The 25,381-nt window shown below is 37.4% G+C and overlaps 1 protein-coding gene across 1 annotated transcript in view; it reads right to left on the reverse strand.

Annotated features, from left to right (window-relative positions):
* ush2a (Usher syndrome 2A (autosomal recessive, mild)) overlaps nt 1–25,381 on the reverse strand; it is a 205,714-nt gene that overhangs the window by 107,898 nt on the left and 72,435 nt on the right. Inside the window, 15 exon segments of the mRNA XM_042743112.1 lie at nt 3,237–3,369; nt 7,939–8,091; nt 9,445–9,558; nt 12,153–12,198; nt 12,201–12,340; nt 14,174–14,251; nt 14,782–14,985; nt 15,344–15,485; nt 15,580–15,693; nt 15,696–15,797; nt 17,465–17,554; nt 17,556–17,671; nt 17,753–17,848; nt 18,349–18,475; nt 23,485–23,615. Of these exon segments, the coding sequence (XP_042599046.1) occupies nt 3,237–3,369; nt 7,939–8,091; nt 9,445–9,558; nt 12,153–12,198; nt 12,201–12,340; nt 14,174–14,251; nt 14,782–14,985; nt 15,344–15,485; nt 15,580–15,693; nt 15,696–15,797; nt 17,465–17,554; nt 17,556–17,671; nt 17,753–17,848; nt 18,349–18,475; nt 23,485–23,615 (1,786 nt within the window).

Below are 25,381 nucleotides of genomic sequence, written 5' to 3' on the forward strand. Positions count from 1 at the left end.
TCATTTCGTTTAGGCATAAATTTAATTGCATTTTAAATGGCAAATGACAACGGCCATTAAGACATTTCATTGCATAATTGATAAGCAGTTGTATATAGTATTAATAATGTGGCATTTTAATCAATTATAATACTTGAACAAAGCAAACATTATTTTTGAGCAAACTGTGGGCATAATGCAAAAAAATACACATCATTACATGGTTTCTGTGTATTTCATTAAGTTTGGTTAATTTTGGTTTTAAAATAAACTCTTCTTTTGAACATCACTGTAAAGGTAGTGAGAAGTTAACGTCTTACTGAGAGCATTATTCACATTTATTCAAGGTGCTGCTGTACACTTTCACGCAGCGTGTTTCTGCTGATATTCTATTTGTGCATATCCTGCAGTCCGGGGCCTCGCAACCTTTCTCACAGGCAAATCGCAACACAACAAAAGAGTATTGAACACATATGATCCTTCACCCTCTCCTATTACGATTCTGCTAACAAGGCAATACCTTTCAAAGGCACTGTATCCACAATTAGACCCTGAGAGAAAAAAAGAGAGAGGGAGAGAGATATCATCTGTAATGTCAAATTACAATGCTGCCTTTCTCTCTCTCCCCCAACCTCTCTCTCTCTCTTGCTCTCATTCTTCCTCTATCATCATTGCAGCTTCTCGTCCTATTCAAATTGAAATATCCAATGGAAATAAAGCAATAACCATTTCCCCCTCTTGGCGGATGAAGACAATAAATAAGGTGAGTTTCCCTCTGAGGCGCTGCCGTCAGGATAGAGCAGATACATAATGAAGTTATGAAAATCGGTGATGAGACAAATTGGGTCATATACATCTTTTTAGTAAATGGCTTACAGACATCACAAGCTCTCCACTGCCATTAATACAGAGGTAGCAGGAGAATAAAAAGAAAGGGCTTGTATTTTTTTCCTTCTTCAGTGCCTGAAATGAGCATAATTGAATGAAAGCTGTTGAGGTGGGCTGCTACACTGCAGAAGACGAGAGAGAGAGGGAATGTTGTGGATCCAAGGGGTCAAGGTTTTGCTGGTTAGCTCGGCCCCCATCAACCCCTGCCGGAAGATGCTTTTACTACACTGTGACAAATAACCCATCTTTCTCCACTGAAAACTATTTAAAAGTATTCGGATGAGATATATTTACTAAAATTAAAAAATAAATAAATAAATGAATAAAATATAGGGGTAGACAGGATTGTTAATGATTTTGAAAGAACCAAGGCCGCATTCATTTATTAAAAATACAGTAAAACCAGTAATATTGTGAAAATTTTACAATTTAAAATAAATGTTTTCTATTTTAATATATTCTAAAGTGTAATTTATTCCTGTGATGGTTAAGCTGAGTGTCAATCTGAAATCATTCTAATTAATTAAACAATTAATGAACCTCATTAATCAACTAAGTATTCAAATATTTATTATTATCTATGTAGAAAACAGTTGTGCTGTGTAATATTTTGGTGGAAATATTAGCACTAATATCCTTTTTCAGGATTCTTTGAAGAATAGAAACAGAAAAAAGCAAGCAAGCAAGCAAACAAACAAACAAACAAAAAACAACAACAAACAACATTTGTTTGTTACTATTTTCTTACTTTTTTAACATTAGAAAAGTGTTTACGGTCACTTTTGATCCATTTTAATGCATGCTTGCTGAATAAAAATTTTTTTTTTTTTTTTTATCTCAAACCTAAACTTTTGAACAATAGTGTACATAAATAAAGATATGTATTTTAGTATATTATTTGTAAACAGCAATTATTTCATTATATTATATAATGCATTATATTTAAATTACCCAGTTCATTTTGAAGCCCCAGATTCTTTAGAAAAACATGACTTCACAGCTCAGGATAGTTGCTAGTACAGGGTTTGGGACTGCCAGTCACAACTGTCATGACATCATTTGCCATATTTACTGCTCAGTTTATTAGTCAAAACATCCTGAGCACTGTTAAGCAAAGATGGCAGATTTTAAATTGCGTGCTTTCGGGGAGACAGCTGAGCGAATGCCATTGAGATGAATGGGAATGCTAAAGGATAGCTCTCTCTCTCCAGATATTACAGGCCTCCAGAATCGGCCCGGTAAAGGTGGAGTGGTGTGAGTAATTTAATCGCCACTTTCTGATGGCAGTGAACTGGTGGTGGATTTTGCCATGGTGTAGGTGACAGCTCAAATATATATTCTCCTCGTGGCCCTCTCCTTCTCGCTCTCTCCCCACCTGTGATCATTCAGTAAAGTGATGACATTTTCTTTCTGATGGGAAATGCGCCGGAGCGCTTCTGTCATCTCTCTTGGCCTAAAACAAAGTGTACATAAGTTCAGTTTCCCCATTGCCCCTTAACTCCCTTACAGTTCTCTCTCGCTCTTCTTCTATTCTCTCCTCGTCCCCTCACGTTGTTGTGTGGCATGATGCCCTCTCCGGATAGTTCTTAAGTGATGGCGACGGGGCAGCTGAAGATGAACCTCTAAAGGCTTTCACATAGATTGGTATAGGCTTGGGGTGCAAGCGTCTGGGAAGAATCTTGTGCGGACTCTTTTTTTTCACCCTCTTCTCTCACTAAGTAAAGCGGCAAGGGTCAAACGCCGGAGAAAATTCTGCATTCTAAACAAGCCGGAAGAAGGTCAGAATGTGCGTTTTCATATAGTTCAATGAGACGGTCCAGCGTGGGTGCAGGAGTTGAGCATTAGCCCCTAAATCAAGACCTGCTCCATTGCTCCGTTCCCCTGGTTGCTCAACTACAGCCAGAGGACACGCAAAGACAATAAGGACAAACAGCCAATGGCATGACTGGCGGAAGGGGCGTACTTTATGATTATATGGAAAACACTCAGTTGATTAATGCACCCACGCTGTGGATAGGGACAGCTTCTCAAATCTGACATACGGGTTGGTCAGATAAATCGCTTTAGTGTGAGATTTTTGTGGTGTGGACTTTTTTTTTAAACAGGGGTTACATTGAATCTTCAGAGGGTTACGGTTTGACAGGTTTTAGTATAATGGTAAAGAATAACAAGACCTGAGATGTGTTTTGTCCTCTCACAGGGAGCAAATGTCCATCACCTCATTAGCGTATCTCTCTGATAAAACATTGTCATATAAAAGGTGAGAACGACCACCTTCACTCCCGTTCATGCCTCGTTAGTGTGCGTGCCTTCCAAGGACGGACCTAGTGAGTGTGGAAAACAGCTTAAAAACTACTTTGCCCTAAAACACATGCCCTACACATGCTTCTACATATGTGGGAGGCAACTGACCTGTGAACAGGGTAACCTGGGAACTGTTGGTGCATCCTGCCTCAGTACAGGCACTCAACATCAATTTATGAGGAGTGAATACACCAACACCTGGACAAGGGAAAGAAAACATCATTATTACTCCTGAAAATTATGAAAAACTGTAAAAAAGATTACAAAACAAAAACAACAACAACCGCTGAACACAAGCAGCTTATGCTCTTCTGTGTCAGCCGCGCTGCAAGGATTTGCTGTTTTTGTTCAAATCAAAGCGTAAATACACATAAAAAAAATGTATCCTTGTCACGGCTGACACAATATGCTGCTTGCGTCCAGCGGATATTCTCCAAAATGGCGCTACGGTGATGCGGAGAGACACAGAGGAGACAAATTGTTGAATAAAGTCATTTTTTTTTTATTTTCTTGACATACAAAAAGTATTCTCGTTGCTTCATAACATTACGGTTGAACCACTGATGGCAGATGTACTATTCTGACGATGTCTTTCATACTTTTCTGGACCTTGACAATGTTATTTACTTTGCAGTCAATGGGACAGTCACAAACCTCCTGGTTTTCATCCAAATATCTTAAATTGTGTTGCGAAGACGAACTAAGCTTTTATGGGTTTGGAATGACATATGGGTAAGTGATTAATGACAAAATGTTCATTTTGGGATGGAGTAACCCTTTAAGTCCCTTTTATAACCTGCACTAATAAAAACAATACCACAACAGCGAGATAGGACAATGTCTATGGTAACATATTAAACTGTAAAATGACTGTAAAAAAAAAAGAATGATTTAAGGTCATTGCACACTGAGTCCGAAAATTTCATCTGAAATCTTCGCACGTTAAAAAATAAATACGACCTCACGTAATGTCAATCACATTTACACACTGCCTCCGAAATAATTGTCCGTCATAATCCGTAGCATTCATTTTAAGAGGTCTTTTGATAGTTCAGAGCCACCTTACAAGAGAAAGCCAAAATCCAGAATGGCGACTGTGAAGTTCATCCACTTTGTCTCGCAGCACAGAGCACTGTATATAGATCCTTGCACAATGAGTTCACAGAAATCGGTGGTCTGCTTTTAAATATGTGGCTCTAGTATCACTAGCAACAGCATCAAACTGAGCCACTGACATCCAGAAGTAAACTTTGAATTGCCCGTGATTCACGGAGGGAGAACTCTCTATATTTTAGGATTGGATGGACCCAATATTTCCTTTCTTTTTCTCTTTTTTTAAGAAGCGAGAGAACAACAAAATCATCCTCACTACTTAAAGACTCCTTTTAGTGCAATTTTTTTCACAACAGATTAATTAATACGCATCAGACTCAGTGTGCAAGGTTTCTGTGTGTGACGAATTATTAGGATTTCGAATACGAAAAAATGCATACAAAAATTTTGGACTCAGTGTGCAGAGACCTTTACAGTTCAGATAAAGGTTTTCACAAAATAAAAAGTTTTACAAAATGATAAATTTTAAATTTCAGCCTTTAAACCATTTTTAAGAAAAGTGATGAGTCAAAAGTATCAATTATCATATTAATTTAAACACTTATTATCAATCAATTAGATTACTTAGTAACTTATATATGTTTTAGTATATTAGTTGTTTAGATTTTTAGAATGCATTAGCATTAGCTTCTTGTCGATCCACCGGTTCACATTAACAAATATTTACCAAAATATTAGAACCTTATAGTCCTTTTAAAATATCCTGCGAAACAGAGTATGATTTCATTATATTTAGATGGCATGTGTATTCTAGCTGTCTGAATTTTTGTCACTTTGTTTTGGTCACAAACCTACAGAGATCAACCACTTCATGTAATTCCAATATGAGCTGAAAGATGTGATCTAATCTCTCATACTGAAGTATTTTTACATGTTTGGGTTTTTTATGTTGTTGTGATGATCAGCGAGCTCCTGGCACTCCCTTCCTCACACATAGCAGCCCCTGCTTCCACATGGCTGGAATCATTTGTTAGTAATTTGTACTGCGAAACCAGAGTCGCAAACACTGCCTGAGAGCGGTGCGTTTCAAAGGTTTCTCTTGACGGGAAGGAGGATCTCTCCTTGAAGCGCCTGAAAGCAGTTTACTGTCAAGGAAGGAGGAATAAAAAAGGTGTGATATTCCAAAATCCCAGCAGGGGCAGTTTGGAAGCTGAGCTAAGATATCCTGAAAGAAATTGGAATCCCCGGGTTGGAGCGTGGTGGGGTGAAGAGGAGGGGACGGCAGCCGCAGCAATGCAGCGCTCCATAGCTTCTTATCACATCAGACCTCTGCCTTTACAACGACCCACAATAAATACGGGATACCCCACTGAGCAGACTGAAAATAACATGCTGCCGCACAATGTGTCTTATGAGAAATGCCCTCAAAGCCTTCAGTACATTTTTTGCTTTGGCTTGGGGTTGTAATACATATGTAGTCAGGCATATCTTTAGCCATTCAGGAGAGAAGCTCAGGCTGATCAAAAGGAAGGAGATGTAAACAGAGACCCCAGTGCGGTGCCTCTGAAGGCTTTATGGCTCTTTACACAGACTCAATGTGATATGCGCTCAGGTATTTCTCTCTGAGTGTGGACTGAGGACATTGACTTCAGCGTGACCTTTGTTTATGTGGGTTTGTACGGGACCAGCAGAAACAAGACAAGGTTGAAAAAAGAGCTCACATCGTGACAACATCAGCATCGGTTAGGTGCTACAATAAAATGATATTCGGATACATGGACGCCCCAATGATTACACTCAGGCAAGCTGTAATTTTCAATCTGGATGTGGAATAAGACCCTGCTCTCACTGATTGGTTGGTACCATTATAAAACACATGATTTTTTTTTACTTGAAAAACAAGGTGATTATTATTTTGAAACCATGAAATGTTTGGTTTTCATCACTCTTTCAAATAAGAAAATCTTGAATCTATACCAAATCTTTAGAAATATGCTCTGGTTAAGCTCAGATAATTGCGGTTTTTATTAAAATTTGATTATTTGCACATACATCTTTATAATATATACACAATATGTTAAGAAATGTTACATTTTATTTTAAGGTGTCCTTGTTACAGTATAACTATACAATTAATTACTGAGTAATATTATTAACAACATGTGCATACTATAATGTCTTGAGTGAACTTTGTTGAGCACCAAATCAGGACATTAAAATTTCAGCTTTGAGTTCAAAAGAATAAATTACATTTGAGATGAAAACAGTTATGTTAAAACAGCTATTTATAATAAGTAAATATATAAGGGAAAATAAGGGAAACTATGTATTTGTAAAAGTCACAAGATTTCATACATGCTTAAGAATTCCTTTCAATCCAGTATGTGTGGGAGTGTGTGTGAGGGGAGGAGGGGGCTGACATTCTGAATGATTCATCTTAGTGAGAATATACCTGTCTTGAGTGTAAATTGGCCTTTTGGGGGCTCCATATCATTTAGGCATGCTTCTCACCCCGGGTCAAACGGCGGCTGGAGCATTGGAGCCTTTTAATAAAACATCTCACAATGTTCGTGCATTACTGCCAAGAGCAGGGGGTGCCGCTACTCGCAAAAAGAGCACACAGGGAATAGAAAAAAGAAAACACACAACATACAATGGCTGGTTGTTGGCCCTGTCTCCACTGGCAAGATGAAATACAGTAATACAAGTGACGCTCTTTAGAGCCGAGCATCTGCTCCACCTATTCACTGCAGGATTTGATTAAATCAAGAGGAACATGGACAGCCATTCCCCTTGTTCATATCTGGCCCATGCATCCACCATGTGCTCTGAATGTTTTTTTCTTCTCCCTTTCATAAAAAGGTAGCTTGTGACTTCTGCATTCCATTTTTTTTTTTAAATTTCTGTTCTATTCTCTTTTATTTATAATCACAACTGGTGAATTGTACAGGATACACTTTTTCTGTCCTTAGACACTTTATTTGCAAACTAATTTCCAAAAAAAATAAAAATAATAATAATAATAATTATCTAAAGTCACCAGATGAAAAACAATCATAAGAGAGGTCATTTACATATACTGTGTACTGTCTTAATGATACACTTGCATATACTGTAGATGTCCTAATGATACAGTGCCAAACAAAAAAATGTGACTGGTTGTGTAAAATGTTTTTGGCTTAATATACCTTTATCATGGACTACAGAGGGTAAAAATAACCAAAAAAAGTGTTTTCTTTAAAGGCCAGGCACACATAGAAACAGGAATTGCTCTTTGCACATTTTTGTTGAAGATATTATAAGCAAATTCCATCCGGCTCTGCATTTCATCCTTACAACATGACCGTCATAACATGTATGAGATGGTTCAAAGAAACTCCCCATGGAAGGTGCAAATTGCTCTTTTGTCTTTAAAACGCTAATCAACCTCTTATTTTTGTTTTCTTTTTAAATTCTTGCATTTAATGTGTAAACATGGATAAAATGAAGCAGTGAGAGCATTTCCTGGAAAAAGGGTTCTGCTGTGGTATTTAATGTTATGGCACAAATGCTGTTTATATAGTTTAGCTTGTACTGAACCCAGAACATTTCTTTAATGAATGAGTAAAGGTCACAGATCAAGTCAATGCATAAGTGACCCTGACTGGACACTTTCCATTCAAGCAATGGATACCAGGTAGCAAAGGCAAGTCTTGTATTTCAAGTCTTGCTTACCTGTGATATTGAAGCTGGCCATGTTGCCTTGGTACACAACAGTATTGTCTTTGTAGAATGTGTATCTGGTGATGATGCCATTGGGTTTGTCCCAGTGGACAGACAGAGAGTTGGGGAAAGAGATTGCAGCAGGGGAAGGAACCTCCTCTGGAGCTATTAAATATAAGATATTAATAAACCATGGTAGAGGAAACCATGAAAAATAAAATAAAAAGCTTTATCATGCATCAATATAATAATTTATCATGCATTTATCAGGTCTGAAATTACACTAAAACATGAAAAGCTTTTATATCAAATAACAAATAATAATAATAATAAAGATTTTCATATGTTTTAATGTTCATATGTTCAGTGTTTTAGAAATATTTAAAGAAAACAATAAAATAAAAATATATTTAAGGTTCTGCACTATTTCAGGTCGCTAATCAAATGAAACATTTGTGACTGACAAAGACTGCCTCAATGAGCAATGTAGGTCAAATGTGTTCTGATCAAGAGTAAGTTAAGAATGAAGTTGCTTCTGTAGGTTATATTAAAACAATGTTAAAATTTTCCCTCATGGAGAATCAATACTGTAATTTGGGTTAGTAATCAAGTCCACATCAGATTGATTTTTTCACTCCACGATGACCCATAATGCCATACTATCCTTTAAACAAGGCCATTTAGCCCAACTTAGATTAAAACGCTATCTACATTTTTCAACCTCTGTACTCACTGCAAAAAGAGAGAAATCTGAAAATATCAGCCTAAAAACAAGCTCATTTTATTTTGGGACCGGCTCTATTTCTACAATCAGACAGAGAAAATAATTGCTGCTGACAATTAATCTGTCTTTATTCTTGCCGTTTCATGTAAGAAAAAGGCTCTCAGGCAATAGACATGACATTTTTTCCCTCACTGACTGAGGGAGAAGGTTCTTTGTCTTGCCTGTGCGGTCAGACAGATGTGAAGGCAATAAAGAATGAGCCCGGAAGAGTTGAAAGAAAGCGAGAGGAATGATGTTTGCTGCGGTGCGCTCACGCCACAGGAGCGAGCCTCGCCGGATTGAATGAGAATGGTGGAAATGGGCTCCACAATCAATTCTTTTTAGCCCAAACTGTCTTTAGATTTACTTCTCTGCTTGAGTGAAATGAAGAAGCTTTCATTAATCTTTCAGATGCCTTACATTAAGACAAGGCTCTCGCATGAACAATGTAACAGCAATTAAAAAGCCCATAAATCTGCATTACAGCTATTAAAGATGCATGTCATTAAAGGGGAAAGAGTTCAATCCCGCACTTACCCCTGTTCCTAAAACCACTCTCTCCAAAACAGGAATAAGAACGAGACAGGGAAATAAAAAAATAAATAAGACGGAGCAATTACAGCCTGGCATTGCACTTTGTCATCAAATTAGTTTGGAGTTTTCAAGCAAATGGCTCGGCACTATTTGAGCCCCTCTCGTCACTTTTATTATTCATCAAAGAAATGTGGGAGTCAGGACCTTCTAAATGACTTTACCCTCTTGTGGAGTGCTGAAGCCGGTGGCGAACGGGTTCTCTCTGCACCCGGCCTGAGTGCACGCCGTTAGGGTAATACTGTAGCTGCTAAAAGGAGCCAAGCCACTTAAAGTGCCTGCGAAAGAAGAGAGGAAGTGAACGTTTCAGAGAGCAAGAGGCAAATGTCATTCTTTTCTCTTCCATATTTCAAAAAGTGGGCCTCCCCAACTCCGCTTCCTAAAAGACTTAATGCAATGGCTTTTCAAACGCAGCATAATATAACCATCACTTCTGATAATAGGTCTGGATTTAAAAAGGTCTTTATTATCAAACAGTAATATCTCCTATTAATCAGACGGATGGAAAGTGATATGGCCTTGCTATTCAGGATATAGGACACTAATGATGTTATTTAATGGATAAAGTGGCTGATGCTATTTAAAGGGGGTTTCTTTCACGCTATGAAAGTTACTATCTTGCCCTGTTGTGATCAATATGCCTCTGACTTTAATTCCTTGCTCAGGACTTTTACCCATTAGTGATTGTTTTTGAAGACATTAGTGGCCTCAGTTCAATAATGTTTGTTCTCAGCTGGTCTGTTTTGATAAGGTCACATACAGCCAATCAAATGATATTCTGACACATATTCACCTACCATTTGGAAGTTAATCAAATTAGTCCCTCTTTTAAAAAAAAAAAACAAAAAACACCCTACCTAAAGTAAACAGCACATTAACAATGAGAAAAACATGTTTTATGTCAATCACAATTAGCTTTGCACTTTGAAATGCTAGTTACAGAGCTTTGAAATGTTTCATTTAGAAACCAAACATTCTTGAGAAAAATAACAGTTCTGTGATAATTTATGAATCAGAACAGACGACCTCAGAAAGTGCTGCTTTTAATTCATTTGTAGACTTTAAAACTGGATTTATTTTTTAAATTTGTCATCCAAAATAAAGGCAGGATCCTTTAATGGAGTGTATGAGTGAATCTTTGGCTAGCTTCCACTGTATCCATGTAGCAGACAGATCTTGGAAGAGTTGGAAGGTAAACACCCATGCCGAGCTATAATTGGCCAGGTAAGTGTAACTTTTTTTTGTCAGACGTCTTTTAATTCAATTAAGAGCCTGACCCGCTCTCCTCTCGTTACCCACTCATTTGCTTTCGGAGTTTTTATCTGCCTGTGTAATTCTGCTTTTGGTGTCACGGCTATCATAAATTAGTGCGGCTTAGGCTTGCGCAGGTTGAAGCGTGCCAAGAACAAGGCAAAAAAAAAGGTCTTCTTGTTACGCTTTGCCCGGAGACAGAGAATAGCCACAGTGATTGGTCATCTGAGAACGTAATCGTTGTTTCAAGATCCTCATTTGTTCTTTGAAGTAATTTCAAGTAACCAAGCAGATTTTCAGTCTATAAACTTGCAATGTCACACAGGGAACACTGCCGTGACTACAGACTGTCTGGAACATTAATGCATTTTGCTTTTAAAGGGACGGTTAATCAAAACAACAAGAATTGTGTTACTTACACAACCTCTTGTCATTACAAACTTGTATGACTTTATGCCATCCAAAAAACACAAACAAATGATGTTTAGCAAACTGCTCTCTTCTATACAATGTAAGTGAATGGAGATCAGGGACTGTCATGCTCCAAAAAGAACAAAAATGTGGTCCATAAAACTTGTGCACTCTATTCTGAGTCTTCTGAAGCTACATGATGTTCCTTGGTGTGAGGAACAAACTAAAATTTAAAACTTTTTTTACTTATTCTCTGAAAATCTTGATTTATAATCATGGTAACCATTGACTTGAATTGTTTAAAACAGCTTGGACATTTTGTCACTCTTGTTAAAAATAAGTGTGCTTAATTGTATTTAATGTGCACTTGTAGGGTACATTACATCTTAAAGGTATATTTAAAAACAAAAAAACTGTGCACAAGTATCCTTAAAGTCACTTTCATGACTGTTTTTAACACATCTAAGTACACTTAAAAAAAATGCACTTTAACGTCCAATTAAAAGTTTTACTCTAAAGCATCACAAAAGATGAAGATATTTTGATGTGAAGCATCACAAAAGATGAAGATATTTTGATGTGACCGTATAATTTTAAATTAAATGCACTAAATAGTAACGTTTTCATTACAAATGTGTAATCACAAATACATTTAAATACATGACATACAAGTTTCAGTAGAAATTACATTAAAGTATATTTATATAAAGTACATTTAACAGTACAACTGAAACATATTTCAATCACAATAGGTGTAATAATGAAATTGCATATACAAATGCTTGCTTAAGTCCTAAGTAACCGCATATTACATTCATTTCACACTTAAGTATATTCTTTCCGTAATAAGCACTCTTGTTAAAAGTGCTTAAGTGAACCTTGTTAAAAGTACTAAAGTGACTCCGTGCAAGGTTTCAAAAGACATGGGGGTGAAAAATAGATGACAATTTCCATTGTTTGGATGAACAAAGTTTTTAAAGGTACAGTATTTCAGACATTTCACACAGGTTATGGTCAGCTAAAATAATAGCAAATTCAAAATCAACATGTTATTTTCTCTTCAAATTCATGACTTTCTTAAGAATTAACCTGATGTTAAGTATCTTTTTCAAGCTAATTAAAATGGCCCTGCGGTCTCTGAGACCTCAAACAGAACATTAGGGCTAAAAGGTGTCATAGTCAAGCTCCAGGAGGATGGCAGGGCCCTTACCTGTCAGGTGCAGAGAGTGGGGGAAGGTAGTGCTGATGGGGGGTGAGAGGAGGGACGGTCCCGGCTGTACGCTTTCAGTACGTACTTCTCAATTACACCTCTGACCTCCGTCGGCTCCTCCCAGCTCACCTCCACACTGGAACCATTTACACTCCCAACTCTGGAGGGAGGCAGCACACTTTGTGGAACTGTACAGGAAATAATAGGTGAGAGAGACACATGGAGAAGCATAGCAGAAGAAAGAGAGAGAGAGAGAGGCAAAGTAAGGGGGAGGAGAGGAACGAGAGTGTGAGAATCCAATTGGGAAGGAGAGAAAGTGTGTGTCAGGCCAAAGAAAAGCAGCACACACATTCCTCACTTTTAATAGACACAGTAAATCATATCTAACCATTAGCATAAATACAATTTATTAGAGTTGTAACTTTTTCAGCACTGATTTAATATGACTGTACATCCAGCGTTCATTCTGGGCTATATTTCACACCCATCAAGCAACGGCTTGCTTTCTCTCCAGGATTCACATTTTAGGGGGCATAAATAAAACAGTCAAACATATGCAGAAATGCAACAAGCATCATTTATGATGTGTCACAGACTACAGAATCTCTTTAACACTCGTTTATACAGTCAAAACAACCAGACAGCAGACGTGTGTGATATATCCACCACTGGAATGCTGGTCTGACCTATAATGCAGTTTATACACATTTAAGTAGGAAGACCTTGTGATTCATCATCTCTACCAACAGGGCTGCTATTACAAATTACTGAGGTTTCCTTAACCAAACAACACTGCTATTGAACGGCAGGAAGTCAACGTGTAACTATACAGAGAGCGAAAAAAAGAAGCCTGACAGAATCAGTTTAAAATGAAATCAATATTGACCCTATTTACTTTCTTAATGGGTACATTACTTCAAAGAAAATAAATAACTTGTCTTCTTAATCTTTATTCAAAACGAATTAACTATGAATTACCTAGAGCTATTTTTGATCAACATTTTGATATAATTAAATCCTGTTTTCTATTTTTCATTCAGTATCTTTAATATCAACCAGAAAGTGCATCAGTTTACATAAATAAAATGGGCCGGAACAGGCAATTTACATTGTAGCAACTTTTAAATATGTCATTTAAAATACACATTTATAACCATTAAAATAAAGCCATATTTCATAGCTTGCAAAGCTTAATTAATAGGCACAATTAAATTAAATTAAATATTTAACCATTATTTGCCATATCTAAGCCTCTTTGTCTCAATAAGGACACCAACACCATCTCTCTCTCGCTCTCTCTCTCTCTCTCTCTCTCCCAGACAGCATCTTCATCTGTAATAAGGCAGTGTGTGTGATGCATGCTCTCACCGAGAGCTTCAAGATAAGCTATCTTCAAGCACATCTCATCTCCTTGACTGCTACATATATTGTGCAGATAAGAATAAAATGGGCTGGCCTGAAAACTATGACACAAACAAATATCAGTATGGAGCCTGTACTGCTGGCTAAGTTGTAGGCCTTTTTTTGTCTCGGGTGAGGAAGGAAGTGTGTGTGTGCTCAGTATAAATGACTGTAAAGTACAAATAGTAGCCAGAATACACATAAACTGTACTGTATGTATTTACCTAATTTCATACAAGATTACTGTAAATTACCGCTCAGAAGTTTGGGGTAGACACGATTTTTTAATGTTTCTGTAAGAAACCAAGGCTGCATTTACTGTATTTGATTAAAATTACAGTAAAACAGTAATATCGTCAAAACATTATTTTTATATTTGAATATATTTTCAAATATAATTTCTTCCTGTGATTGCTGAATTTTCAGTATCATTACTCTAGTCTTTAGTGTCACATGACCCTTTAGAAATCATTGTAATATGCTGATTTGGATTTGTTATCAATGTTGAATATATTTATATATATTTTACCCTTATTAAGGCAAATCAGACCGTAGGATTTTTCCAGTAAGATCCAAAGCCTAACTGCTGATATTTGACTGTCAATTGCCACCTATCCTACCAGTCTCTCTGCTGCGCCCCCAATGCCACGGCCCTGCTGTCCAACCTCCTTCTGATGCCATCACTCTGTACAAATACTCTGTAAAACAAAGAGAAAAAAACAATTTAAAAATAAATTTGCTTTCTCCCTACTATTCAGTATACCATTCATGCTCATGTACTGACAATTTGAGTTATTTCCCTGAATGTTTCCCTCGGTGATGCGTAACCCTGCTCACAGTAACCCACAAACTGTTTCTCGCTCCATCTCCATCACTCACAAGAGAGGAAACTCGGCTATATTTGTCCGTGCGCATTAGCTAAGGTGCAGTTCTCAACAGTTTTGCAGTATTGCTGATGAAGGGGACAACAGTAGCTATTTTAGATATGACCTCTCCGCGCCTCTGGTGTCGTGTCTGCGCCCATCGCTGGGCTGGACATATTATGTTGTTCTTCTGTTTGGTCTTTACAATAACAAACCCCAAGCAGAAAGGACAAATCAGGCCAAACAATCGCCTGACACAGAGACAAGGCAGCCAACGCGAGGCCAAAATAGCTGCGGGTCAATGAAGTTTGGCTACCGCGCTGGTGGGGATGTGCTTGCGAAAAGGGGTCGGATGCTGCTTTTACCCGTGAAGGGCTGCAGTGTCAGGTCCTCTGCGCTCCTGTCTCTGCCCGTGTACACCAGAATGGAGTCGTTTCCCCTGCAGTTAACGCTGGTGTCAGCTGACAGGCATCCATCCAGATTGACTCTGACAGCACTGCTGGACACGGCCGCCAAGCTTACGACAGGCCCGCGTGCGAATCTAACATCCCTGATGCAGCCGCCAAAACCTGCAGCGCAGCACAGACGAGGATGAAAGAGAGACAAAGACAGAAGGAGAGACAAAGGGAGAAAGAGAAAGATGTTTAAGTCACATTCTTTATTTTCTGGATTCATCTGAAACAACAAAAACTGTCCGTAAACACCCGACAGATCAAGTACATGAACATTTATATCAGTTATGTCATTTTAAGACACTAAAGAACTACAATAACTATAATGTCTCACATAGTTTACTGCAGAAATCATAATGAAGAACTAAAAGAATTAAAAACAGAGCTCACACTCAAGTCAGAGAAATATATAAACATTTTTGAGGTTTGAGGATTTCAGGCTAATAAACCTAAAAAAAAACAGCAAGTGACTCACCGTGCAGAAGGCTGTGTTTGTTCGGGGTTGGGTGCTTTACTCCAGGTGGGAATTCCCCTAGATAGAGTGGAGAGCTGATGGTCAGAGGGCCCTTTCTGTCCTGTTGATATACGTCATTGAGTATTTTAGCAAGCATAAATTGCTAATTAACTGAATTGCACTTAATCAGATTTCAATACTTGCAAAATGTTGCAACACTGAGGTTACAGAATTAAGCACAAGTCAAGTGCCATGACTAATTTTAAGTCAGGAAATCTAAATGTATCAAATAATTATAATTGCACTAAAGTAAATGCAAGGAAACTTAGATTAGATTTAAGCAAACTTACCAAAATGTAATCTTTCCCATCTACTGTATATCATAAGCGAACAACAGCATTGCATTTAGCTGATCAGTTTTGAACTCAAATGATATTTCAACATAATCTCCACCAGTGAATATTTCAGGCTTGACCTGAGTATAAAAATGAAAGAAATAAACTCAGTTAGAAAATCTCAATATGTGACCTGTGCTGGCAAAAAGAGTCACAATGAGCAAATTTTAAAAAATTTGTTATTTTTTATTTTCAGATTCTCAATTGAAGGACCGTAAAAATGATTTGTTGGAATCGGACAAAAAATGACTGAGCTACACCTGTTTGAAGCTGTCGAAGTCAGCAAAGTAACTGAGAAAACTCAAGTTGAATTTTTCTGAAGGTTCCAAAGCAAAATCACGTAGCAACATTGCATTGTTATATTCACTTCCTTTCTTAATATTAATTACTATATTAATAATCACAACTTTCTTATTAAAAATAAAAACAAAAACAATAGATAAGAAACAAAAATAACAGCAATAGATAAGAAACAAATAGTGCATTACTTTTCTCATTTTACATCTAAACAAAAGCATTAAATAAAAGAAAAATAAAATGTAAAAATCACTTCAGTGTGTTCATTACAAATAAACTGATTATTAAAACTACAAAAGCAGTTCAATCAAGAGCAGTGATCTTTTCTTTTCTTGTTAGATTAATAAAACAGACAGCCTATATATTAAGACATACTGTAGTGCACGGATGTTACACAACCTTACACATCAGGGGCCCTATTTTAATGATCTAAACGCAAAGTGTAAAGCGCATGGTGCAGGTGCACTCAGGGCGTGTCCAAATTCACTTTTGCTATTTTAACGATGCAAAAACGGTTGGCGCGCCCGGGCGCATGGTCTAAACGGGTTGTCCCTATTCTCTTAATGAGTAATGGGTATTTTTTGGGCATAACGTGCAATAAACCAATCAGAGTCTCATCTAATTCTGATACATGTGATGACTATCCATTATGACATGTAGGCATTTTTATATTTAATTAGCCTACAAAAAAATTCTTATGCATTGCAATCCATTCATTTTTAATATTTGGCATGTTTGTGTCATTGTGTGCTGCTGTGCATCCCTGTGTGTTTAATAAGCAGCGTGTACACGCGTTGTGGACCCGTATATACTAACGCGCTCTTTAAATAACAAAGAAACAACATTGCACCAGACTTTAGACCAGGTTTGAGTTTAGTCTATTTTCAGCTCCTTAAAATAGCAATGCACCAGCAACGCGCCTGAATACACCTCTTTTTTAGACCAGCACGCCCATGGGCGCACAAATGGGCAGAAATGCATTTGCTAATTAAACGACGTGGTTCTGGACGGGAAAATGCGAACGCCGCCGGACTGAAACTAGCAAACACTCTTGCGCTGCGCCTTGCGTCGCATTGCGCCAGGTGTATGATAGGGCCCCAGATGTTTTTCCCCAACAGTTCTCCAAATATTCACTTAAGACATAACAGATTATGTTTGCATGAATAGCCTTCATAGCTACTGTAATTTTGTATACAGTATGTGTATGTATTGGGATCGTACGTTGGTGGAAGCACCGTTATGTGTGCGCTTCAGCAGCCGTGTGAGAAGCGAGCAGAGAAAAAGGTACTCCTCTCAGAAAGCGTACAAATAAAGATCATTTAAGATGTTTAATTACTATTTGGAGCATTGGGATTGCTAGACGAAGGTTTAAGGAACTAATTTGTGTGAAAACCTGGAATTAACATTACAACATATTAACATTACAAATGATCAGACCATGTGAAAGAACTCTAAAGTAGGAAGTACCATGTCCCAGGAAGTACGTCCCATCTTCTGAGACAGCAAGACAGCCCTCCCAGCTTTCATAGGTCTCATGTTTTTTCAAGTGTTGTGTCCTAGTCCAGAGGCTCCCATGCATCATTAGTGCCACTGGATTTCTGCACCATCACATCCCTCAAACACCCAGCAAACCCCTGCTGCACCAGTTTGGCTGGACCTGTATATATATAAAACAAGCACTTGCAACTCTTTGTAGATACATTGATATTGTCAATCAAAATATTTAGAGATAAATTACCAGCATCTGGTCTAAAAATGGTGAAATTCTCCGGAATCCCTCCTATGAAAACATCCGTGTTCTGACCGATGATGGTGCCTCTAGCTGATGCCGATCCTTTTGGTGGAAAAAAATATGACCTGATACCCCTGAACATGTGCCAATGCTAAATCAATACAATAATGTTCTTCTGAGACTATTCCTGGCTGGTCTAATAATCAGAGCAGGGCGAGGCAGTATTTTAACAACTTTATTGTTATATTCCAATGGTTTCAGTTGGTGCTCTAGTGTAGATAAAGTCATATTACTCCAAAAGTGTGACTGAGATAAAGCAATCCTCCCTTTGGTGGGAAAAATCCCCTGAGACCGCTTTGAGACAGGAAGCGGGAGACTCCGCTTCACACCTCCAGCCTTAATTGAAATGTAAGTTCAGGAAAGGAGAGGCTTCTTTGGTCTAATTATTCTAATCACACAAAGAATGGCAATGATTAACCTTGATAATTCCTTTGCTAGAAATCTGTTCAAGTGGGGGGCTTTACAGGCACTGAATAACCGAACAGGACAGAAGTGAGGGTGCGGGGCTCGCCTATGAATATCATATGTGTGTGCGTCATTACTGCTGTATTGATTGTCGACAATGATTGTTCCCACGGCCTGTTTCCTGGTAGCGATCAGATGGTGCCACTGCTTGTCATTATAGCATCTACCTCCATCGTTGCGAGGGCTGAGGGCCACGGCTGAGGCCTAGCATCAAACACTGAGGGTTAATCACTCACTCATCATGAATACAACGCACACACTGCACAAATGATGGCTCATCAGCAGCTTTAGGAGGAGGAGATGTTCCCCTCCCTAAGAGCTTAGGAGGTACATAAACTAATGTAGAGTAAACACTTCCAATATAAACAGGATGCAGAAATGCAATATGATCTTGTTGGAAGGTTACAAAGCATTGAAACACATAACAGACAGGCAGACAGACAGACAGAATGATAGTTCTATCATGACAACACTTGGAAGATTTAAGCATGGTAATGGATAAGACAATGTCAATATATTTGGTATTGGCAGAATAGATCTGCTATGCTGTTGAATTGCTGCTGCTGTTGGTTATTGCTGTTGTTGTAGATTATTGCTGTTGCTGCTGCTGTAAAGCAAGTACAGGAACTTACAGGAATACATATGCTGATATGGTGTCATGAGTATTTAAGACATACTGCTGCTGCACAAAAACATATATAAAATAACCCATAGCAGATCTATGCAGGTGGAACTGGGGAAGGTGAAGGGTATCAGAGGAACTCTGAAAGCGTGCAGCGAAATGCTCTACTGAATGCTAACCAGCCATTTAAATGTACAGCAGTAAGCTCAACAACAGACAGACAGCTAGACATCTAGACATCTAGACAGCTAGATAGATAGATAGATAGATAGACATAATGACAGACAGACGGACAGAATAATAGATAGAATAAAAGACAACAAAGATAGAAAGAACGACAGACAGGAAAATAAATAGAACTACAGACAGAGACTGATTTTTTTGGATTAAGGTTTGAAAACATTTCTCAGAATGAGTAATGAAGAATCTGTAAATTCCACTTCCTGTCATACCAATTCAAATGCCAATTCAACTCCCTGTGAGCTGCGGTCAGTTCCATTCAAATTCTAGAAAGTGAGCCAATTGTTGAATTCTGAATTTTGCACAACCCTGGTACTGTTGAATTCATAGAAATTCTTCCCTAAATTGTTGAAAATAAACACATTTAACTCCAGAGTCAGTATTAAAATAAGCTTCAAGCTCAGTAAAAGTGCAAGGTCACTGGATGTAACAAGCAGGCATAGTAGACAGTAGATAAACTGGGCACAAACTGGTCACGCTGACATATACCAAAAGCTAACTTTGACCATTTACGCTGCAATATCTGAGTTTATAGAGGAGAAGTTGGAGAGTTGAAAAACTAGCAGTAGAATCCCTCTTGGCACAGAACTCAAGTCACTGAGGAATTCTGCCCGGAGATAGGACATTCCCCAAAAGCAGTAAATTTCATGGGCTGGCACCATCAACATAAGATGGGGTTATTGTCCTGCTAAAATATGACATCATTCAGGTTCATACACTTAACAGCCTGACTGAGTGCTCTGCAGTGAAAGCACCGAGACACAAAGTATCGCATCTCCTCTTTGTGATGAAGATTTAATGATCAAATCAATATGTGTGTGGATGCTGAGGGAAGTCAGCCCTGTGATATGCTTACTGCAGAGAGAGAGAGGGAGAAGAAGAAACAGCTTTAGGGAGAAGTCAGGACAGACACAACACTGCATTCCTATCCCTCCTCCCTTTGAAAGTATTCAGTGGGGCTTCTTTACGATGGGAGATCAATTCTGTCACAACAACTAAAAGCCTTTCTGAATAAAATCATCTGCCAGCAGTTTAACAGCTAACTTTAATTATGCCAGACCAAAATATGTTTACTGATATAATGTGCTTATTTTAGATGTTTGGAAACTAGAAAACATTTCAGTCTTGTTCAGTTAGAGGAAGACCTGTCAACGACATCATGATCTGAACATCTGATGCAACGTATTCAAGTTTCAGTCACGTGCAGTAAGCATCAGCTAGGGAGTCCTATAATGATTGAACCCTAAACAATCAGTCACATAATTCATCATTTTTAAGAAAACATTGGAGCAATGCTAGAGGATATTTACACCACAAATCATCTGCTTGCATAAATTAATTGCTAATTGCACTCATGAATTATCAATTAGGTCTTGTTTCAAGGGATTTTTTCTAGACAAACATACAAATATGTTCAAAGAAACGGCTCAGCCAAAACTGAAATTCTGTTTTCATTTATTCACCCTCGTGTCTTTCGCCCTTCACTTCTTTCTTCTATGCAGCACAAAAAGAGATGAATGGATGCCCTGGTCATTTTCTTCCTTGTAAGTGCATAGACTTGGCCTCAAACTTGCCTTAAAAGTACCATTAAAGTCCATACTACCCACAGAAAGTGTACAATCTTATATGAAAAAAGGCATATAATAGTTTTGTTTTAGAAAAACACCAAAGGTTAAGCTATTATTCACTGAAAATCTTCTTTAGCAGTCTGGAAACCATTACGACTGATTTAGTGAGACCACGAGTTGAACTCAAGAATCTGTTGAGCAAATCAGTCAGACCATTTTTTTTTTTTTTTTTTGAACCAGAAGAGTGATTCAATAAAAATATCCAACTCATTTAAACTATTCTATTAAATAAGTGGTTTTCAACCTTTTTAACTCAAGGGAAAACACATTTTTTAAAGCTCCCCTATACAGGCTAATAAATTTTCTTTAGTTTTTCTGATGTAATTTTGAGAAGGCTGCTTGTTTTTAATTTTATTTATTTTTATTACAGAAACTAGATAAATTAAATTAATTACCACAGTTCGTTTTGTGATTTTAAAATATAAAAAATTCTTATTCTGTATGGTTTTCATTAAAAAATGCATCGAGGGGGAAACATTTTCTTCCTTTTCTTCTTCTTCTTATTATTTTACTTTTAGCCTTTTTTTTACTTTTAATATCCAATATTTTATACAATTATATAATTTTAAGTCATCCTGTGGCCCCCTTGGAAATTTGCTGATACCTCTCAGTGGGCCCTAGAACCACTGCTTTAAAATGATCAAATTCACAACTTCAAGGAAAATATACAATTTAAAAAACAGAAATGATTCAGTTGATCATTTTGAAGATACTGAATATTCTCTCTTTAACTATAAAAACTAATGGTCAATGGAAAACAGTGAGCACGGCGAAAAGAATTTACGCACTAACTCTCCAAAGAGTTCATTAAAGATCTGTTCCACAACAGTCCTATGGAAGCTGCTATAGGTTTTGGTGATGTAGTGTGTGCCATTAACATAGTGAGCAGCGTACTCTTGCTTAATAGCCCTTGAGTTTGTTTAAGATGAAATGGGCACTGTCCATGTTACTAATGCAACTAATCATGCCCATGGGCCTTGGAGAGACTTTCTCTCCTCACTGTATGACTGGAAACCACTCATCACTCGCTTATCTCTGAGACTCCGATAAGGAGACATCTGGAAAAAAACAGCATCATTTGTGACAGCCTTTACAGGAACTAAATACACTTTCATGAGACAGTGTTTCATAAAATGCTCATTAATTTCATCATTAGAAAGAGTGTGTGGGGAAGCATACCAGTTCCCTGTGTCACGCTCAATTAGCATCCCATGGTGCTAATCCCATTAGAATTGTTGAATTCGTTAATGGGGGAACTAATGGGCATGCTATCAGGGGACATTAATTGGGCATGACACCACTTTTAGTTATAATTATCAAACTACCCCGACAAAATGTGTTTACGAATGCAAAACCGGCAATATTCGGCAATGGCGCTTATTGGTGGGGAGAGTTTCTCGGTGGTCTCCTGGACACTAATGTGAAATCATATTTCATGATTGCTTTCATCATCAGAGGAATAGACTCAAACCCGCATGCTAGTGCTGCAGAGTGCATAATTAGCATGCTATTGCTATTCCCACCCAATGTCTGCGGGTAACGAGTTAATTGGTCTCAAACACTCTTTTAGCTGAAGTTTTTAGCACAGAAGAACTTGATAGTTCATCCATCAAAATACACAAATTTCTGTCTAAAGAAGGTATTAAAGAAGATATTAAAATTCTGGCCGATACAATAAGTTTTTTTTTTTTTTTTTTTTTACATTATTACTAGAGATGGGTACATCAATACTGCAGTAATGATACTCACAAGCTACTTATAGCAGTATAACAGTATAAAAGTATAACAGTTTCCACAAAAAGACACTGCTGAAAATACACAACAAAGTAAGTTTATTCACATATGACAGCCTCTGAACTTGGTCAATACTAATCTTCTTAATAGCGTACGTTTCTTCCCCACCACAGAAACCATCACAGGTTCATTAATGCTGTCAAAATTAATCTTTTTATTTTTTATTTTTAGGGCTGCACGATAAATCGCATGCGATTGTCATGCTCAATCTCGTCTGTATATCCGGTTCTGTGATCAGTAGTAAATCTCCATCACGTGCTTTCAGACTGAGCAGCATTTAATACACAGAGCCGTTGTTCACTGACAAGCTACGCAATAATCGAAGGTGATTCATCTGTGATTATGAACGTGATATTGTGTAGCTTGTCAGTTACTGTTATTACTTAATAAATTAGTTTATACTGACCAGTATTTATCATGTAGATGTAATGATCTTTTTTTTTTAAATACCCATTTAAGAAATAATCAGAATCTGTTTCAGTATTGTTAAAACTGTAAAAAAAGTATCAGTATTATATTGATATTTGGTAAAGTCAATAAATAAATGTCAATATTAAATTTAAATTAAACATTAAAAACTAAAAACAGTCACTGTATTGTAAATTATACAATGTATCAACACTACAGTGAACTGTACAGTATGAAAAAAATATTTGCTAAAAATGGCTAAAGACTAATTTTATCAGTGTTATTAAATTATTAGTGTCTTTAAAACATTGATAGAAAATGTAATCTAAATGCAAAAAGTTAGCATGAGGATGCACTATTAAATATTCAATATTGTTAAATGAAATCGCTAATGTCAGCCAACAAACAATATGACACTGATATATAATATACGCCTGATGTAGAGGTTGGGATCTATTACATTTGAAGGTTTGAAGCCTTTTTTTAGTATAAACACACAGTGGTCCATGACCATGATGTACCTGAGGGTCAAAGAGGAAGTATGGATGGATTTTGTTTATTTGCAGAGCGACATACTCTTCCTGTTCTCCAGGGGAAACCAGAAACAGCAATAGCCCCTCCTCGACACGTGTCCGGAAACTCAGCTGCAGGCCTGGAGAGACAGTCAATGCATGTTGCATATTAATCAACTGTTTGATCAAGATATTGTACAGAAAACATTGTAAAGCTTCATGAAAGCATGTCAAAATGCATGAACACACACACACAAAATACATTTCTAACAATGTAAGAGTAAATGACAAAATAAAAATGCCCAGAAGTGTGAGAAACTGAGCTGTAAGGAGCCAGTGTGAATGTGTATGAGTGTGTAATGCCTGTGAGAACAAAACATTGAGCAGTGTCTGAAAGGTCCCACAGTGCCTGAGCAGATCTACCCTCTAAAGACTTTATCTTTATCAAAAAAAAAAAAAAAAAAAAAAAAAAAAATCCCACAGAACTGTTCTTAGTAAAACCTTCCACCATCTGACCTAAAATCAGACGGAAAAAACACCTTTGAAGTGATATCCCTCTTCAATATAAGTTCATTTATATGTTGAGGACTGCGAGTACAAACCTACTCGAATACAGACTGCTTAGATTAAAAAGATTCCACTTAATCTATCTTTGAATCTCCAGTGGATTGAAGAGGTTGTAAGTCTGGTTGACCTCATGTAGAGGAGCAAGATGTTTCTTCAGGCTTCAGATCTATACAACTGATACAGGGATTATACCATCTGAATACCAACCCTACTGGACTCACTCTATATGCTGGAATGAACTGATAAAACTATTATACATTGCATTTTATAGGACATGTGAAATGATTAAAGTGACAATAAAGACATAATGTTGCAAAATATTTCTACTTCAAATAAATGCTGTAATTTGTATGTTCTATTCACCAAGAAATCCTGAAAAAAGTATAACAGTTTCCACAAAAATATTAGGTATCAGAGCTGTTTTTGTAATTTCGACTGTTTCGTTATTTCAACTTTTTTTTTTTTTTACATTTATAATAATATTCACACAAGTCACAAAAAGTCACAGAAAATGTGAATATATATATATATATATATATATATATATATATATATATATATATATAGTCATGGGTGGATACATATACATAAAATAAAAAAATATATATATTTAAAAACCCTCATTGAAAATGTATTTGAAATGTGAATGTGTGAATTATTATGCTATCACATATTTAACATGACAAATAGGATAGAGCACCTTAATCCAGCCCTTAAGAAGGTGTTCTGTATAGAACACAGAAAGATCTTTTCTCATGTTGACCAGACAGTCTCAGTCCTGTGGAGGGTGGTGGGGGAGAACCTGGATCAGAAGTTGTAGGTTCAGCAGAGCAGATCTCTCTGGGGTGATCAGCTATTTTTTGACAAGTGCTTCACATCCATCAGAACGTCTGGTCCATTACAGGAGAGGGAACGTGGAGGCTAAAGGGACATCTGTGGGATTTGAGATCCCAGTGAAGCAGCGTAGTGCTGTACGCACTGACAGGCCTGTCCAGAAAAGCTGTGGTCAGAGGTCTCTCAGGCGCAGGGCCGGTCTGAGAGGGCTGATGAGGAATGAGATTCACCTCTGTGGGTCTCAAGACTAGTGCTAAGACATGGGAAAGATGTGAAGCACTTTTGCACTGGGACTGCATCAGCACTTTAGGACACAGTGCTCAGGGTAATGCACCCACCAAATATGAAGAGAGACTAAAAGAAATATGTATATACGTATGTGTGTATGTGTGTGTGTGTGTGTGTGTGTGTACATATTTACTGAACACACACACACACACACACACACACATATATATATATATATATATATATATATATATATATATATATATATATATATATA

This window comes from Cyprinus carpio, chromosome B17, assembly GCF_018340385.1.
Source record: "Cyprinus carpio isolate SPL01 chromosome B17, ASM1834038v1, whole genome shotgun sequence".
NCBI classification, from domain to species: domain Eukaryota; kingdom Metazoa; phylum Chordata; class Actinopteri; order Cypriniformes; family Cyprinidae; genus Cyprinus; species Cyprinus carpio.